The sequence below is a fragment of the Spea bombifrons genome, chromosome 2 (assembly GCF_027358695.1).
Source record: "Spea bombifrons isolate aSpeBom1 chromosome 2, aSpeBom1.2.pri, whole genome shotgun sequence".
Classification (NCBI taxonomy): Eukaryota; Metazoa; Chordata; class Amphibia; order Anura; family Pelobatidae; genus Spea; species Spea bombifrons.
The window spans coordinates 37,182,735-37,200,987 of record NC_071088.1 but is presented as its reverse complement, the minus strand read 5'-3'; the positions used below and the strand labels follow the sequence as shown (position 1 = coordinate 37,200,987).

The 18,253-nt window shown below is 38.8% G+C and overlaps 2 protein-coding genes across 3 annotated transcripts; one reads left to right on the top strand and one right to left on the bottom strand.

Moving 5' to 3' along the window:
• Nucleotides 1-1,426: 1,426 nt before the first annotated feature.
• DCLRE1B (DNA cross-link repair 1B) lies at nt 1,427-5,129 on the bottom strand. The gene is made up of 5 exons (XM_053457544.1): nt 4,998-5,129; nt 4,371-4,572; nt 3,687-3,852; nt 3,143-3,325; nt 1,427-2,541 (listed from the first exon to the last, which is right to left on the bottom strand). Exons 2-5 carry the CDS (start codon nt 4,557-4,559, stop codon nt 1,490-1,492), a joined length of 1,590 nt encoding a protein of 529 aa, XP_053313519.1. The 5' UTR covers nt 4,560-4,572; nt 4,998-5,129; the 3' UTR covers nt 1,427-1,489.
• On the top strand, nt 5,121-17,998 carry AP4B1 (adaptor related protein complex 4 subunit beta 1). 2 transcript variants are annotated; one of them, XM_053457543.1, is made up of 11 exons: nt 5,121-5,214; nt 6,158-6,294; nt 9,392-9,616; nt 10,431-10,561; nt 11,680-11,827; nt 12,842-13,338; nt 13,626-13,709; nt 14,257-14,360; nt 15,613-15,820; nt 16,331-16,600; nt 17,418-17,998. In XM_053457543.1, exons 1-11 carry the CDS (start codon nt 5,128-5,130, stop codon nt 17,858-17,860), a joined length of 2,334 nt encoding a protein of 777 aa, XP_053313518.1. In that variant the 5' UTR covers nt 5,121-5,127; the 3' UTR covers nt 17,861-17,998. The 2 variants fall into 2 exon arrangements, with proteins under 2 accessions (XP_053313518.1, XP_053313517.1); XM_053457542.1 differs by having other exon boundaries at nt 17,415-17,998.
• The last annotated feature ends 255 nt before the right edge of the window (nt 17,999-18,253 follow it).

Below are 18,253 nucleotides of genomic sequence, written 5' to 3'. Positions count from 1 at the left end.
CCCCATCAAACCATATATTTTAGAAAATTAGACACACCAGGATATTTCAAATGCTAGTATTTTAACTCTCTCCATGCATTAATTCTACTATCAGCCTTCCTTAAAAAACTTTGTGGTAGTATTTTTGTGGTTTTTGTTCAAACACATTGTAATTCAGGGATGAATGTACATCTCCTGGTATATATCGCTGCCTAACAACACCCCAATATGTGTTCAGCAACATCTCCTGCGTACAGTGATACCACTCCTGCATGGAACTGATGGGTTGTTGGAGGGCTATTTCAATATTTTTACCAATAACTTGCAGGGGGAGCTCAGAGGTCTCAGGAGGGTCTCTGAGTACTCTTACTTTTTACTACACACTCCAGGGTATTTCAAATGCTGGTATTTAAAGAAGTTCTTGGGAAGATGCAGCGCCAATTTTAAGACTTACCCAAAACAAACATTTTTTTTGGACAGTTTTTATAACATTTCTTGGAACTAGATGGTTCCTATTATGATGTCATGATGACATCACTGGAGCAGTTTTTAAATGTTGCTATATGTTTTTTTTTTTTTTTTTTTAAACACTATTTTTACATTTTACTAATAACAGTGATTAGGAAGTTGGGCTCCATTTATCTGCATGGTTTATTGCATAACCTGTAATCAACCTGCAAGGGGAGCTCAGAGGGACTTGACAGACCCTCTGGCTACTCTTACTTTTTACTGGGAGTTGCCATTTCGTGAGAGGCAGCCCTTAGGAGCAATTTCAAAGGCCTCTGGTATCAAACCATTTTACCATAACTTTTAAATCCTAGGAAAATCTTCCATAACAAAAAAAAAAAAAAAATGATTCACCTTAAAAAAAACTATATAAATATACTGTACTGCATGTACAGTAAAAGCCCTGCAGCATTGACCCATAATTTGGTGTTCTTCCAAATATTAATATAATGTCACAGAGCCCATGGTAGATTTGAGATTAGAAACACCTTTGGCATTTAGCTTGTGGCCATCCATTTGGGATAACTACCACACTGAATTCAGCAAAGGCTCATTGAATGCAATTATTTTCAAGACAATGGATAACACTTCACTGGCCCCTAGTGCATCCACTATGAGGGCATCACATCAGGTCCCCATAACATTTATTACATGGGTTGCATATACTACACTATAGTTGCTTAGCTGGCTCTGTTATATAGCTATACCCCTGGGTAGTTATTAATGCAAACCTTGGTAACATTGGTGGAAAGGCATTGAGCATTTAAAAATATCTAACTAAACAACCACAGTAAGCTCAATTGCACTACTGAGACCGGCAGAACAAAGAGTTATTAAACCACATCCCTAAGAAGCAAACGCTACACAAGAAAAACTAATGACATTTGTCATTTGAAATATCTTAAACAGTTATCATGGAACAATTATGGTTTCATAGTGTAGAAACTGTAAAACAAATATTTTATTGTAGAAAATAAAGTGCATCATTCTTCCCATTAAATAATCAGAACAGACTTTCTTTTGAACAGAATTTCTTAAGGTACTCCTCAGCTTGTATTTGAAAGTTTTGAGGGCCAGTTTTTTTCTGGTTTTTCAGAGGCAATAAAGATAGTCTACACACCTTTTCCCAGTCCGATACAGTGTGTTTAAATGAAAATTGAATATCTGAGAACGTTGTACTGCTGCAATGAGCTGCAGATTCAGCCTCTGGCAATAAGAGCGAAGCCTCGGACATCACAGAGACATTCCTGTTTTTAGGGGACCAAAATATTGTGGAGTCCATCTCGAAAAGGCCATCATCAGATTGAACACTCGTGTTGGAGAATGTGGTTTGCTCTTGATTAGATTCTATTGTTCTTGATTCCGATAACAATACCCCAGCCTTCACTTCTACAGAATTCAAGAAATGATTTTGTCCTACTTCCAAGTCAGGCTCTCTGTCTAATATTTTTGGAGTGCTTTTCTGTTTTGATTGAAGGGTAGAAAAGTCTACATTACAGTGTGACCTCTTATCAGGAGACTCAAACTCCACACCTCTAGCAGCACGCTTCACAATGGGAGCCTTGAATAGATGTGCAGAAGCTTCCTTCCCAACTTTTTTCTTCATAAAAGCTTTCACCGACTCTGGAATCATTACTCGGCAGGGTTCCTTCAGAGTATTTAAGTATTGTTTGAAAAGAACCTCACATTTTTCTGTTTTTACTACAGGAACGATGGAACAAGGTTCTATCTTTGATACAAACTCTGTAAGTTCATCAAAAGAGGAATGATCAGAGTATGGAACTACATGAACATCCTTATGCCAGACTTTGACTTTCCGACTGGTGGGAAGAATAGCTATGGTTGGACAGGTATGGTTCCACCGTACCATATTGGCATAATTAACTTCCGACTGTTCTACAACGTGGATTCTACCAGCTCCTTCCTCGGTCGTAAAAACATCTTCCAATTCCAAGATACTGAGAAGCTCGAGTCTTTGAGGACTCACAACTATCCAAGTTTTAAATGTCTTTGCCAAATCAACCAAGAGAGATTCTTTTCCCAAACTGTAAAGGCCTGAAAGATAAAAATGACTTTTTACTATAATACATATGAGTTTAGAATTAACTTCTTACTCTCATTTCAGATGCAACAGAACATTTCTGCTATACAAACGATATGTATAGTAGCAATACTCTCCCTACAAACAAAAAAAAAAAAAACAAACAAACAAAAAAAAACGCATGCTTTGGTCAGGAGACGCTATTGCCAATACCAGACAGCGTACTAATCATTTAATTTTCCATTATGGAGAAAAATGTTATAGGCGACCTTGTTGTTGAGGGAGGTCATATGCTAGACATTGAATAATATATTTTTTTAACTTTGGCAGAGTGTTGTGGCATGTGGAGCAAAATCTGTATATTCCCTCCATTACTCCCCTGTAATGAACTTGGCTGCCTTCTACTTATCCCTCTCTTGAAGTCGCCAAGTCGCTTCAAACTTGAAAGAACCGGGGCATAATCATTCAACGGATTACATTTTCACCTACGGCTCCGCGAATTACTACTCTGAATCGGCCACAGGTAAATATAGAACAGCGAAACCCTATTCTTAAAATGTGTATGGCTTGGAAAGCATAAAAAAAAAACTGCAACTGTTACCACTGCATACATACCAATCACTATTTCATGTTCTGGATGCTTTTCAATGACTTCTTTTATCTGATCTGTTGCTTCTTGTCGCGAAGGCAGCTTTTGATCAGGTTTGCAGTTTGTATTGTCCAAATACAAAACATCAATTGTCTTCTTTTTACAGAGCGGAGGAAAAGTCACCATAGAAGGGCTGTATCGAAAGTCACCTGTGCAGGAGTTACACGGCAGAAGGACAGTCAGTGATGTCAGTAGCATCCCACCCATTACACTGCAATATGTTTCCGCAAAAGAGCAATTCAAAGGACGTCGGCTGCCTCAAAGACGTCATTGTGATGGCTTTGGTTTACCCATGCCTCTGCATAGCTTGTAGGAAGTGAATATAGTTACTAATAATGGACGCATACCATCAGACAGAATGTGCCAGACAAGCGACATATAAAACAATAGACTCTCATACTGAAAAAATACTAATCAACAAGGGACATCACATTTTGCTCCTGTTACAAAGCATTGTGCCCGCCACCATGTAAACATTTAATAGTCATAGAAGTGCTGCATTACGTTTACCTGTGTATAGAATCGTACCAAAGTAACCTTCAAAAAGAAACATGACAGAGCCAGGGCAGTGGTTGGCATCTATTAAGGTGACAGTGACAGTCTCCTTCCCCATGTCATCCAGTGGCAGGACATGACAATGGTCAACCTCCAAGGGATGGATCAACTTACTGTTAACCTAGGATACAATAGTATAGATTTTGTTTTGCATTGCAAAAAATGTCTAGTCATGATCTGCGTCTACATAAAATCTGTACCGCACAAATGACATTTTACATGAAAAATACGTTCATGAGAACTTTAAAGGAGGGAAGTGTTTTTCATTTAAACACTCTGCTAACCAGATTGCAAGAAGTGTATAAATTAAACTATATTTTACCGTAAAACGTCGTAAAGGCAAACACACGATCGATATCTAACAAGGTTTGTAGGCAAAGCATGAAAACAATGCACCATTTGTGATCACATGTATTGCTTTGTTTACTTATACGTGAACATATAACATGTAATCATGCATATGTGCACGCCATATGTATACCGGATGTCAATAATATAATCCTCAAGGTCAAAGCACTAAATTTCATTCCATCTACATTGTAAGCTTGTATTATCCCGTGTACCCATTGCACAGCGCTACCGAATAAGATGGCGCTATAAAAAACAATACATAATAATCCAATCAGAAAATTTCCATACCTTCAATTTATGTTGGAGGATCTTCGAGGTGACGGGGGAACAATACAGAGGATGCATCCATGTAGAAGACAACCCAATGGTATGATCGCTGTGCATATGGGACAGGAAAAAGAGCCGGACGTTATTGCACCGTCTGATCTGCCAAAAGTCCACCGCAATAGGGGTGTTTGGGATAATCACACCGTTCATTTTCACCTTCCAGCTTTGTAAAAAAAAAATAAGTTAAAAACAACATCTATACATACACATTATTATTAAGATATTAGTTAATTGGGGAAAGTGATATTTACACACATATATATATTTCTGAAAAGTATGGCTTTATAGATTTAACCCCCTCTTCACCAAACTTTAACCTGGAGCCCATATCATATGATGTATGCCATTACCGGGGGGGGGGGGCTGCAGTACACTAGCTATTAAGAGGTAAACATACAATATTTCTTCAGTTATTAAGCAGATGAGCTCATTCCTTAAAAGGCGTATCACAAACTTAAATGTCTGCTCTAGACCTTAGATTAACACAGATAGCAGATTTCACAGAGTTACAGCTTCCTCAAGGAGGATCTCATTTGCTAAACCACTTGTGAGCAATCAGCCTATACTTCCACGGCAACAGAAACCAACCTGTCCGCATCCACGTCCGTGACAACCTGTTACACATTCTATTATAGAACACAGATATAATATAATTCACACCGTATCCTACTATTCGCGGGACAGCAGCACATATCTACCGCGGGCGAAACTCAAGCGCATGCGCTGTAGTCGCGTTCGCTGCACGACACTTGACTACTCCTGCCTTCCCATCCCGGAAGTGCTGCCACAGGACCGGAGTTACAAGGTATTGTAGCCGAGACCCCGTTATAACTATCAAATGTGACCGACAGAGAGTGTACGGGGAAATGGGCGGAGTCAGAGGGGGAAAGGGTGGAGTTTGGGGAGCGGGCAGTATGCGCTTCCCGCCAAAATGTTACACCCCCCCCTAAATCTGCTGTCAAATAAGAAAGAGAATATAAACATACTTACTGTTTACTTACATGCAACAATGTGACAACCAATGGTTAAATAAATGGCAGTTAAGGGAGCGCGAAAAACAAAAAGTTGGCTATTTGAAGAAAAAGCAGAGGATGAGTGGGGGTTAGACGTTCAGTACCTCACAAACATCACTGTTGTAGTCTAGAAGCTCAGCGTACACCAGAGTGGCATAACAAGCCTAAGGATTGTAATAATCTGTTTTGAGACAACATAAAAGTGATAAATCATGAGGGAATGTAGGGGGATGCCTGTGTATGCCTGGTAAGAGCAGGTATAGACACAGTCATGTTTGGGGTTTTTTCTCTCTGCATGTTTATTTACACTGGGGGGCACTTGTAATTTATTACCCCTGCCCATTTTATCTTCATATCACATTATTATTCTGTTCAGCAAGATAGCACGCCAATGTGGCCGATACAATGCCTGCGAGTACATTTGTAGGAGAACTGGTGGTGCTGCTTGCAAGGGAGGTAGCCAGTCACCAATGAAAAGCGAAACAAGTCGTCGGTTCATCAGAACACCACAGATTTACCTAAAAGAGGGAAAAACACAGTTTGCAATCAATCAGCTCCTTTGACGTCTTTTCAGTAACGTTATTTGTAGTGTCATCTTCTTAGAAGGACTGGGATTTTGCGTGTGAAGGTTCTTTATTGCTGTATGTATATACAGACAGCCAAATAGTTTCAACGTACTGTGCTCACTTTGTGGTAGCACACTTTAAAATGTTGTTTAATTTTTTCACTATTCAGGAAAGGTCTTGTCGAGCGAATACAATGCCGTATTTGGGGTCAGAAGATGCCATCAAAGATCTGAAGAGAGCCCTGTGTAACCCCCATATCCAAGCAGACAGACTTAGATACAGGAATGTCATTCACAAAGTTATCCGGTATGAAAATTCCTTGTTTGTGTGATTTTGTTCTTGTGTAATTTTTTTTGGGGGGACAAAGGTAGCAGTAGGTTTCTCCAAATGGTTCTACCGAAAGTTAGCCATGGAGAACTAAACACAAAAAAACAAGTTCTGATTCTACTTAATCATGAAGGTTATTTTGAGTCGTATGTCAAGTTAACAGGTTTGTCAAAACCGTAGCGTGGAACAGCTGAGCAGAGCCATAGAAATACAAATGTAGACAACCAGTTACATTTGACAGAATGGCCTACCAATCTCTTATATTTCTAAGGACCGTTATACTAGGCAAAGGCATGTGCCTGGGAATTTATGTTTAAAAATGTTACTGTCCTGGATTCCTAACTTGAACTAGCATTCCCGTTGAAGAAGCAAGTTACTGCGCCTTCAATCCTTCATACTACTATTCCTAGTTGATTTCGTACTGAACGTGTAGAGGCAGGCTAATGAGGGAGGAAATGGGCGGAGTCAGAAGGGAAAGGGTGGAGTTTAGGTAGTGTAGAATGTGTAGAGGCTGGCTAACGAGGGAGGAAAAGGGACCCTCACTTCCTTCCCGTAGTGTTTATTTACCAGTATTTGCATTGTAGGGAAATATTTTTTCTGCTGGGTGATGTGGGGGCCCACTTGGCTCTAGGGGTCTGCAGCAGGAGTATTTGAAGATTGACAGATTTCCATTCTAGTCTTAGATCAGTGATGGAGGAGGAGAGCTTTTCATTTCCTGTCATGTGAGAGGGTCAACCAGTATGTCAGAGCAGAACATGGGGTAATAGGGTGAAGGTAATGGTATGTGCAGGTAAATGACCTTCCAAGTCAGGCTGTTCCTTCAGCGTTCGGTATATCTGTGTTTTCAAACCCACAGTTATTGTATGCAAAGTATAGCATATCGCCAGGGTCAAGCAACGCTACAGAGTATCAAAGCAAATGTGTGTGGAAGTCGGTGTTTATGTATTTATGTGAACGGTGTCTCTGGGAATGCCTGTGGCGGAGCCTTTTACATGACTGCACACCTCTGTAGAAATTTGCACACAGACCATAATTACTCTATGATTCAGTTCAGTTTGAAACAGTTCCAGGGAAATCGCAGCTAGAAACCGGTCAGGTGCAGAGCAAGGAAAGCAGGGATTCAATGAAGTAAAGAGGGTAAAGGGTTTACCCAGGAGGGTCAGGTACACAAGGGGTGTAACTATACTCCTTTTAGCAAAAATACAACAGGGGAAAACGTATTGAAAGGGTAATTAATGTTCTCTGCAGCCTTATGTCTGTCATACTCCCAATGTATATTGCCTAGGTTTTTCCAAATCAATACTACAAACTAAATGACTTCAACACAGCGATGGTATGTACATGACTAAATACCTACCAGCTTTTGGTTTAGCAAAAGTGGAAAGTTGAAATTATTGTGGAAGGCGTACCAGCCATGCAACCAGCGACGACTGGGGATGAATATTGGTCCTGGCACTTGAAGGCCTGTGGCCAACAAATGCCATGCGCGTGGCCACCTGCTGGATACACACACAGCCGCATTCTGGTTTTGTACACTTTTGCAGTTTGTGGCTGCTGTTTTGATCTGGCTGGTGAACACTTAAGGATGGGATCTGCTGCATGACTGTCAATGAAGGTACATGGAAAAAACATTGTGCATCACGTTAAATTATCACACGTCTTGAAAACAACACAAATGGCAGAAATGTTATTACTTCAAGTAAACTTGAGAAAATCCTTTTCACATGAAAAGTGACTGAATACCTCTTTGGTATCTCAATCATTAAGCTCAGACTACCCCCCAAAGTTATTTAATAAAAAAAGGAAACTCAAATTTTTTAAATCAAGATTTACTTTACTTTTCCTTCCCTTTTTTAGAACCCAGGCTCTAACCTACTGGTCTCTTTGTGAAGTTGTTTGTGCTCTTAAAGTATCCAGCTAATCATAAGGATTAAATTGCTACGTGTGCATTTTCCCAGGCTGGATTCTGCTATGAATACATCAATACTCTGTTCATGCAAATGACTAGATGCTTCTTGGTCTTTTTGTTCTCTCTCTTGGAAATGACTGAAAACATCCCGCTAAATCGACAGGGAGTTAGCAAGCCAAATACACCATAGTGCTTTGCTGTGCCACCACTTGATTAATTTCTTTCTGTCTGAAACTCAGCTGAACCAGCAATATTTACTGGGTTGTTATCAGTTTTTCTTTAAGATGAGCAGCCAGCCGAGACTCTCAGTGTTTGAACAAGACTAATATGAGCCTCAGTGTATGAAGGAGATGCCCCGAGGAGTTTCTCTTCTAGGAAGTGTTTTGTTGTATTTTTATGTGATATATTTAACATGAGAAATTTACTTTTTTCACCCATCTTTACTCACTGTACATTTAATGCAACCCAAAGTGTCTTTGTGATTCCTCAAAAATCTAAAATATGTAAATGTAATTCGTTTGTTTCCATTTAAGCAGAATTGCACTTAGAAATAATGTAGCATTCGTTAACTGTTGTAGTACATATGGGAAACAATACCGTTCAGCGATATTGATTCTCTTAATATTTGCTCAATGTGCTGGTGTTTCCCTCTACATAATCCCATCTCCACGTAATGAGGATTATGTGTAAAGAATGACTGGGGAAGAGTTGCAAAAGCAGAGCAATCCAGCGGTGTACTCTGGTCTAACAGGGCAATGGCGGTGCAACTAGATTACAGTTGGACAATAGCCCAAGGTTCACTGGAGCTACATGTGTAACGTTAGCTTCACAATGACATCATTAGGGTACCCTACTGGCCCAATCAGCAGGACTGCATGTATAGGTACTGGATATTTTTTCATATGGATAGTTTTTTTTTTATTGAAACTCTAGTATAATGAAATAGAAACAGCATGCTCGGATTTCTTCACTGATAACTCAAATAATGTGTATGACTGCCCTTTTGGTCATCATTATTTTACTGCTGTGCACCATGAATATGAACACTAATATTCAACTATATTTCACATTTTCTTTGGTGTTGGCTGCTTACATCATTAGAATAAAATCACATGTGTGTTTTGATGTGGACCAATTTAATTTTATATTGTTTTTTCTTTATGTCAGTCACATGACCCAGGGAGTGGACGTGTCCAGTGTTTTCATGGAGATGGTGAAAGCCAGTGCCACGGTAGACATCGTGCAAAAGAAACTGGTTTACTTATATATGTGCACATATGCTGCTCATAAACCTGATCTTGCGCTGTTAGCTATCAATACACTGTGCAAGGACTGTTCGGATCCTAATCCTATGGTCAGAGGACTGGCCCTGCGGAGCATGTGCAACCTCAGGTCAGTGTAAGCTGTAACGGACATTGCGCTTTATAAGTTATTAACCTATCTATTGATGTTTACGAATGAAAGTAGAAGGCAATGTACTAAAAATCTACTTTATGTCTATACCAGTGGGAGAAGTAATCAGAATTTCCAGGAACTGAGTTCTTCACTGTTAACCCCTAGCGTGCCAGCAACGAATGAGATAAATAGCTGGCTGTCTGAGCCTACTTTGCCTGCTATGTGTATCCTACGTAGTGCCACTCTAAACCCTGTTTGGAAAGCGGCCTGCAATGTGCAAAGGGTTAAAGGTAGCTTAATGGCACATTTTTTTTTAACTTTGATTTAATCAGTTAAGACATTATGAGGTCCTGTCAGCCTTGCTGTGACATGAAGCAAGTTTACATCACTGTACATTTATATGAAATAACAATACCCCTATCCTTACTCATTCCTGCAGAGTATTTCTATTTAAAACGTTCTGCAGGATTGTGATGGGCCAGTAGCCTGTAGCCTAGGCTAGGATATCAGTAGCACAAGTGAGCTTTGGTCAGGTTCATGCACAAACTTATATGTATGTTCAGAAGATCTATTGGTGTTACTTGAAAGAAATTGTGTAGGGAATAAATGAGCAGACTGGGATTAGTAACGCAAAAACACATTACTTCGCTGATCCCTGAAAAACATATATACATTTAATTGTCAAGACTACACCTTTAATGCTCCTATTTATTTTTTTCTGAAATCGTTATTACTGTTTTCATCTCAGTGTACATTTGTAGTACTTAACAGAGATATTCTCACTGTTTTTCCCCCACATGTTTGCTACTAGAATGCCAGGCATACATGAATATATACAACAGCCCATTTATAATGGCCTCCGAGACAAGGCTTCATACGTAAGAAGAGTGGCGGTTTTGGGGTGTGCTAAACTGAACATGCTGCAAGGAGACATGGAAGTTGGTGAGTATGAAATATATGGTCTTAAGTGAAGCTGATCATACTTGGTACTTAGTCCCAGTACAGTAAAGCATAATGTTTGCGGGGCTAGAGGAACAATGCTGCACATTATGGTGCAGATGTGGTAAAATTCGAAGAGTCTGGAGTAGTATTCTAGTTGATTAATAATATTTTAGAAACCCCCATGAACATGTCACCAGAATGTATGCTTTCCTGTGGGCTTTTATGTGACCGAGAAGCTACTTATGCTTATTTTTCTTGCTGCTGTAACCTCTGCTGAAAGGTTGTTAAAACCCAGAATATTTAATCACTGATCTCAGTGGGGATACTCTTAGTAATGCTCTATGTTTTTCTTTAGAACAGAATGGAGCTGGTGTCCAATGCTTCTGTTGGAAGTTAACCCTGTTTAGAGAGTCTACGTTAATCCCTTCAGGACCATGGCTGTTTAACACTACAGTTCTCCTATGTCTCATTCCAACTGCAATTTCCCTCTTGCCCAATTAGTGTATATCTATCTATTTATATATATATATATATATTTATATTTAGCATTTCATGCTCATTTGTCGTAATGGTTTGGTTAACTGCTTCTTGGAAACTAATTTGTGTACTGTCAAACTACACTCAGGTTAGATTTTAATATTTTAGCTTTAAACTTTGGAGGCTTTGTATTGAAGCAACCCAAATTATTGCAACCCTTATTATTTTATTGTCTCAATTCTCTACTTCCTCTTGCTCTACATTTACTTCCTGTTTTGCTTAAAAGCTTGGAATGTTAGACAGCTGTATGGTGCGTACGATGCAGCCACGAGGCTTGTAGTTTATATTCTTTCTCATAAGCACTGTTGTATTCTTGAAACATTTTGCTCTTCAGCAGACTGATTTGCATGTTTCATTGGCTCAGATTACCACTTCTGTTTTTCTGTTTCTGCCATTCTGTACAAGAACAGGAAGAACAAGAGAGCCTTTTAGTTCTAATGATAGCTGACTTTCAGAATACTACTAGACAACACAGTATAGCTCTTTATAGGCAATATAAAAATGTTTTTTTAATGCAGTGACAGATTTCAGATATGTTTTTTTTATGTGATCATTGAAACTGCTCTTGTGTTTGTATTTAGACGGAGGAATAGTGAATGAACTGTACAGCCTACTTCGAGATCCTGACCCTATTGTCTTGGTGAACTGCTTACGTGCCTTGGAGGAAATATTGAAAGAAGAAGATGGAGTTGTCATCAACAAACCCATTGCACATCATCTACTCAACAGGTTCCCCATCCTAACCATCTTTTAGTCGCTGGCATGGTCAGGCCCTCCTACAACTAAAATGTACTAATGCCAGTACAGTATTGTACACATCAGCCAGGGGAAGGATACAGCTATGAAATTAGAACCCAGCTTGGTTTTTGTCAGAAAATAGGTGGGGATGCTGCTTACCACCTGGCTTTTTATTTCAATTTACTATACATAATAGCCCCACTAAAAAGAATGAATATAATGTTTCTGTTAAAGAAAAACGTGGGAGATGTGTTAGTGTGCAACATGGGGGATATTAGATTCATTCCTGTGAAGAGGATGCTATTGGAGTTAAACACACGGGGGCAGGGGCTGATGAGAAAGAGTTATTCCGTACATCATGATATGACAGTTAACTCTATGTTAACGCACTTCTCAATGAAATGAAATAAGTTGGATTTGACGGGAGTTTCTCATAGATTGCAATTACAATTATACTTCTGCGTTGGTGGCCTCTGAGAATAAGAGATAGATTTGCAATACAAATCAGGCATAATGCTATTCAGAATATGTAACGTAGACATATTTCCCCTTAAAAATGCCTCAAATGGCATTGTACAGCTCTACGGAGTATGATGTTGCTATATAAAACAATAAATAAAAATAAATAAAGATAAGTACCGATGCCGATTTAGATTAAAAAAAAAATGTATGTTCCTGACTCCTGCTTATGACATCCTGAATGTAGAACTTGTACAGGGTGTTCCTTTTATCAACATATGAAAACTTGTTAACACCATACTTTTTTTTTGTTATAGAAATCATTAATCTACTAATAAACATTCCTGTATTTTGTTGTGACGGCTGTATGCTTCACTCTTTGCTCATATGCACACTTAAATAGACGATAGCCAGCAGGCCAGCATTCAACTTGTGAATAAACCTTTGGTAATGGCCTTTAGTATTTGAAATGAACACTCCACATTTACGCGGACCTACTACATTTATTTGTTTATTGACATTTATGTATGTATTTCTTTACTTTAGGCTGGCTGACTTGGATCATTGGGGACAAAGTGAAGTGTTAACCTTTCTCCTTCGATACAGACCTCGCACCGAAGAGGAGATTTTTGACATCCTTAATCTTCTGGACAGCTATTTGAAAAGCACGCACATCAGTGTGGTCACGGGTGCAACCAAACTCTTCCTGGTTCTGGCTAAAGGATTCCCTCACGTGCAGGTGGATGTCCTGGCCAGGCTGAAAGCTCCACTGCTCAGCGCCTGCACCTCGGAGTGCAAGGAAATGTGCTTTGCTGCCTTGTGCCATGTCCGAGAGATTTTGCGCAGCTTTCCAGGACATTTCAGTGCTCATTACAAAAAGTTTTTCTGTTCCTACAATGATCCTCACTACATCAAAAACCAGAAGATGGATATCTTATGTGAGCTGGTCAACGATGAAAACGTGCTCAGCGTTCTCGAGGAGCTTCGAGTCTGCTGCACTGATGTGTCGGCACAGCTTGCCCATACTGCTATTTTTGCAATCGGTAAGACTTAAGGCTCTTTGTACATAAAATATGCCCTGTGTCATATGACTTATGGACAACAAACAAGGCATGACCCTATATCAAAGAACCTTTGCTGAAGCACTGCTGCATTGTGATGGGAAATTGTTTGTTTAGTGCTAGAATATTTTCGTTTGACAAGGGAGAGAGTATTCAAGGCCGGATTTCCAATAGTAATCAATTTTTATTCTTTACGTTCAAAAGTTTGCAGCCACTACCATAACTATTAGATCGTAAAACCTGCTAATTACTTTATTTTTTAATTTCAGGTCGGATTGCGAGAACATACAGCGAGAACTGTGTGAAAATCTTAGCAGGGCTTCTTGAATTCAAGCAAGAACACATCACATCAGGTATCGCTGAAATGGAATGTATCAAAGTATATTGGTATATTTACCGGTCTGTACCCATCCATATCAGTGGAGTCGTGTAGAAAACAGTTCAATATATGTATCTATGTTTGATAATGATAATGTGGCACATTTACAATTATTAAAACAACGTCTTTAGAAGTTAAATGAGTAATCTAGAGCTTTCTAAACCAACGGAGCTACGATTACTACAACTATTTTATATAAAACTCTAGTGTCTCATAGTACACCATACCGTATAATATCCCATTTTAAATCTTATAATAGAATATCTGGTGGAAACATTTATGATACAAACCTGTTATAAGTTTTAGGTAGTAGAAAACAAGTATACACTTGGTAAAATAAATATACGCTTACACATGCAGATACAACAGAGGCTTATGGCACTTTATAAAAGTTTCTTGGGAAGAATGGTGGGTTTTTAAGGGTGCTCGTGAGCTTACATTCTAAATGCAATTATATGGCTAATGAAAACTAAAACCTACCACATTGTTTCCATGGTGTCTTAAGAGTTTGTGTTTTACAGCTGTCATACAGACTTTTCGGGACCTGGTTTGGCTGTGTCCCCAATGCACACCATCAGTATGCACAGCTCTTCCTGGATGTGAAGAAAACATTCAGGATAATGAGGTGACGATATATGCCAAGTATGCTCATAGATATTCACTTATCAGGATATATACTTGAATAGCCATACAAAATGTATTCTAGAATAAAAGATACTATAATAATAATAATAATAATAATAATAATAGCAAATATATCTATAGATAGATAGATACCATTATCATTTCTAACATATTCTTGCTGACCATTTCACCAGTATCTAGAGGACTGAAACAGTATGGGGAACAATACATCTATGTCTATATCAAGTCGTAGATATTCTGCCTATGAGCACAAATACTTCAAAATTGTTGCAATCCTCAAACGAGTTATTGCAAATCATAGAAGTATTACCAGCAGTTCCGTAACATGGTCTTACATCGGAGAGTAATTCTCCTAAACATGCCCCTGATGACTTAATAGATAGATAGATCAAAGTGTTGTTATCCGCCTGGCTTGTTTTCTGTAGGTTGCTTAAGGAGGAATCATGAAATCATGAAAATCATGAAATGTAGGTACTACAGGTGAATTTTAACCCTTTCAGGCCGGGGGGTTTCGTAACCTAAGAACCACATTTTCTTTTATTACCAAATGTTTGTTAAACCATGTTTCTCCTTTTCCATGCACATTATACATCATTTTGGTTCAGGAGAAGTAGGGGCTTCTTTTAAAAATCATAGTAATACATACCACATAATTATTAGTGGTAATAGATAATGAAAAACCTATACTAAAATATAAGAAAAAATACTTATTTTGTTACAAATTTGCTTTCCATGTCTTTTATATTGTAGGTGCTACAGCTGAACAATCACCTAATTTATGTTCAGCAACATCTCCTGTTTACAGCGATACCCCACATACATTTACATTTAGGAGAGCTATATCAATGCTTAACATATTACCCTATTTTTTAATACTATTGGCTTAAGAGGTTTGGGGTTTTTTTTTTTTTAAAGAAGAATATATATATATATATATATATATATATATATATATATATATATATGTTTTCACTGTTCCCAGCACAGTGTGCCCCGAGATCCCTTTGGAGTCCTTTAATACATTTTTGATGCCAGTGATCTCATGGTGACATCACTTGGCTGGGAACATTTTTTTATTATTATTTATTTTATTTGTTTAATTTTTTCCATTTTTTCCTATATTTATGTCGTTATGTATCAGCAAATGGAGACATCTGTATAGCTCATTTGAAAGACATTTGTGGTGTGCTGATGTGTAACTGAAAATATCATTGTTCAATATATATTTACAGGGGAAAAGGGCTCTGATTTGGCTCCTAGGGATGCACGGAGAACACATTCCCAATGCTCCTTATGTCTTGGAAGATTATGCTGACAATGTTAAGGCTGAAACCTCTTCATTGGTAAAGATGGAGCTTCTAACTGCTTTAGTACGGCTCTTTTTGACGCGTCCAGCTGAATGTCAAGACACCCTAGGGCGCCTAATTTATTATTCCATAGGTGAGACAAGACCTAATTGCTTTCTCTCGTTATTCCCTTGAAAAATGGATACATCAGTGTCTTCTACATACAATGTTGCTTTACTTGTTACATTTCTAATTTCTTATGTACGCAATCTTAACAAAATTGAAATTCTGACCTGCAGCTTTGAGATACAGACGGTAGCTTCTGTGAATCTTTCTAAAACAGTTATACCGAGTGACAACAAAACAAGCTCTAAGTAGTTTTAAGGTTTTAAGTTTCACATTCCTTTGATAATGCTAAAATGTGTGACTACTACAGTTCCCCTTTTGTACCCTGAGTTACGGATAAACTGTAGCCACTGGTCATGGTACTGCAATGCAGAAATTGAATGCAACTCAATAATTTGCAGACACAAGTGATCCTGCTCTCCCTTTTATGACCCAGGATATGTAGCTGGCAGCCTCATGTTGACTACATACTATAAAAAATGGTGTTCCTCAGACATCTCGCTTAATCCATTGCTAATCATGTTTAAATTGTTTTTAGAGGAGGAAACCAATATGGCAGTACGAGATCGGGGTCTCTTCTACTACCGACTTTTATCCACTGGTGTGAATGAAGTGAAGAAGATATTGAACAGTCCAAAATCTGACCCATCATTGGGTGTACTAGTAGACCAAAAAGAGGAACCGGTTAACACATGGGTGTCAAACTTTAATACACTGGTGCCTCTGTACGACATAAGGCACTGGGATGTCCTAACTTCCAGCTCAGGGAGGTCTAACCTTTCTTGTGCTACTGATCATCTTCCCACAGGTAGGTTGTAAAAAGTTAATGGGTTGATAGTGGTTGCCATATCATACCCCGCACCCCACCAACAAAATTGCCACATGGAGCCATTCACTAATTTTCGGGTTCATAAGCAGCAAATATAAAAGGCTTCCAAGTGGTCAGAAAACTGGCTATTTGTTGAGCAAACCTTAAACATCTGCTGGTTGCTGCAAATTCAATTTCAAGAGACTAAATACCGAAGATCACTGCATATTTGGGATGTTGAGAATTCTTTGTCAGAAGTAAGTAGATGGAACTTCAAACTCATTAAAGATGATAAGTGTACACATGGTCAAGTTACCCCTTAGTGAAAAAAATATGTGGGCATGTAATCCATGGTCACATGCAACATAATAATTTAATGACTGTTTAACCATATCAAGATTACATACTGCAAAGTATAATCTTTGAGCCACCTTACGAGAAAGAGAACACTGAGCACAATTCATGTAATTTCAGTGACAATGAGGCAATGCCTTGTAATAATATTTTCCTAGACACAATGATAATTAGGGGATGAAATGATGCATATTTTGAATAATAATAATTATAATAATTGAATACGTGCAATTCTACAGGGCTTTTTTTTGGCATTTGTCAGACTACATAATATTTGCTCTCAGGGTTCGATGACTTCTTTCAGTTCCTACTCTGCATGCAGAAATTTATTGTCTTTGTGTCGCAGCTTCAGTCCATGCGATTACACATATCCATTCAAATAAATGCTAGCCCACAGCAAAGCTTTTTTTTTTTTTTTACAGTTGTACATATATCTCTTGTTCTTTTTTTTTTTTTACAGTAGAACATACATCAATTGTGACTTCTGACGTTACATCAATTGTGGATTCTGGAGAAACACCAGAGAAACAGCAGCCTTTCACACTGATTAGCGATGTTGCCATAACTCCGGAGGCATTTGAGAAGAAGTGGATGGCCACAGATTCAGCGTACCGTTTGGACATTGCATGGAAAGAGGGTGTTGATCCAGGAATTCTGCAAACATCCTTACACGTGATGAATATCTACACTATCGCCAAGAGCAAGGCTGGCGCACAGCTGTGGAAGTCCTATCTATATGCACAGGATACCGAAGATAATTTATTTCTTTCCGAAATAATACTTAATACCGATACACCTTGCCTGCAAACAAATGTGAAGACGAATGCTGAAGGTGAAGGAGCAGTCCAACAGTTTGCTTCCCTTTTAAAGACTGCCGTTGCAACAATCTTAGCTCTGTCCAGGTGAAAGTCAGCTGTTCGTAGATGGTGAGGATATCATTGATGGAAGTGTAGGTGGTATCTGGTTTGTGATTTTCTATACTTTATTAGCTTCTACCTACTAAATGCCTTAATGCAAAACCATTGGCGTATACGAGGCAAAGCTTCAGTGGCACCATGACATTCAGCTTGAGACAGTGTAAAAGGTGCTTGCCTGTGGTAGAATGTACAGAGGGAGTTGTTCTGAGTTTGACTCTGGGGATGCTCTCACTAATGTATATTCTCTTAGAAATGAACAGCGAGCAGGACCGGCCTTACAATGGAGCAGAGTGGGCCAATTGCCCCAGGCGGCACTTTTGAAGGAGCGTTTTTTTCCGTTTTTGTTTTTTTTAGCGGAGGAGAGAGAGGGGCGCAGAGTGAT

Excerpts from the sequence above, each read along its gene's own strand:
- DCLRE1B (XM_053457544.1), bottom strand. The coding sequence starts at position 4,559 with ATGAACGGTGTGATTATCCCAAACACCCCTATTGCGGTGGACTTTTGG. Across the intron at positions 3,853-4,370 it reads TCCTCCAACATAAATTGAAG|GTTAACAGTAAGTTGATCCA; the intron begins GTATGGAAATTT and ends ATTGTATCCTAG. Across the intron at positions 3,326-3,686 it reads TGGTACGATTCTATACACAG|GTGACTTTCGATACAGCCCT; the intron begins GTAAACGTAATG and ends ACTCCTGCACAG.
- AP4B1 (XM_053457542.1), top strand. The coding sequence starts at position 5,128 with ATGCGCTGTAGTCGCGTTCGCTGCACGACACTTGACTACTCCTGCCTT. Across the intron at positions 5,215-6,157 it reads CACAGGACCGGAGTTACAAG|GAAAGGTCTTGTCGAGCGAA; the intron begins GTATTGTAGCCG and ends TTCACTATTCAG. Across the intron at positions 10,562-11,679 it reads GCAAGGAGACATGGAAGTTG|ACGGAGGAATAGTGAATGAA; the intron begins GTGAGTATGAAA and ends GTTTGTATTTAG.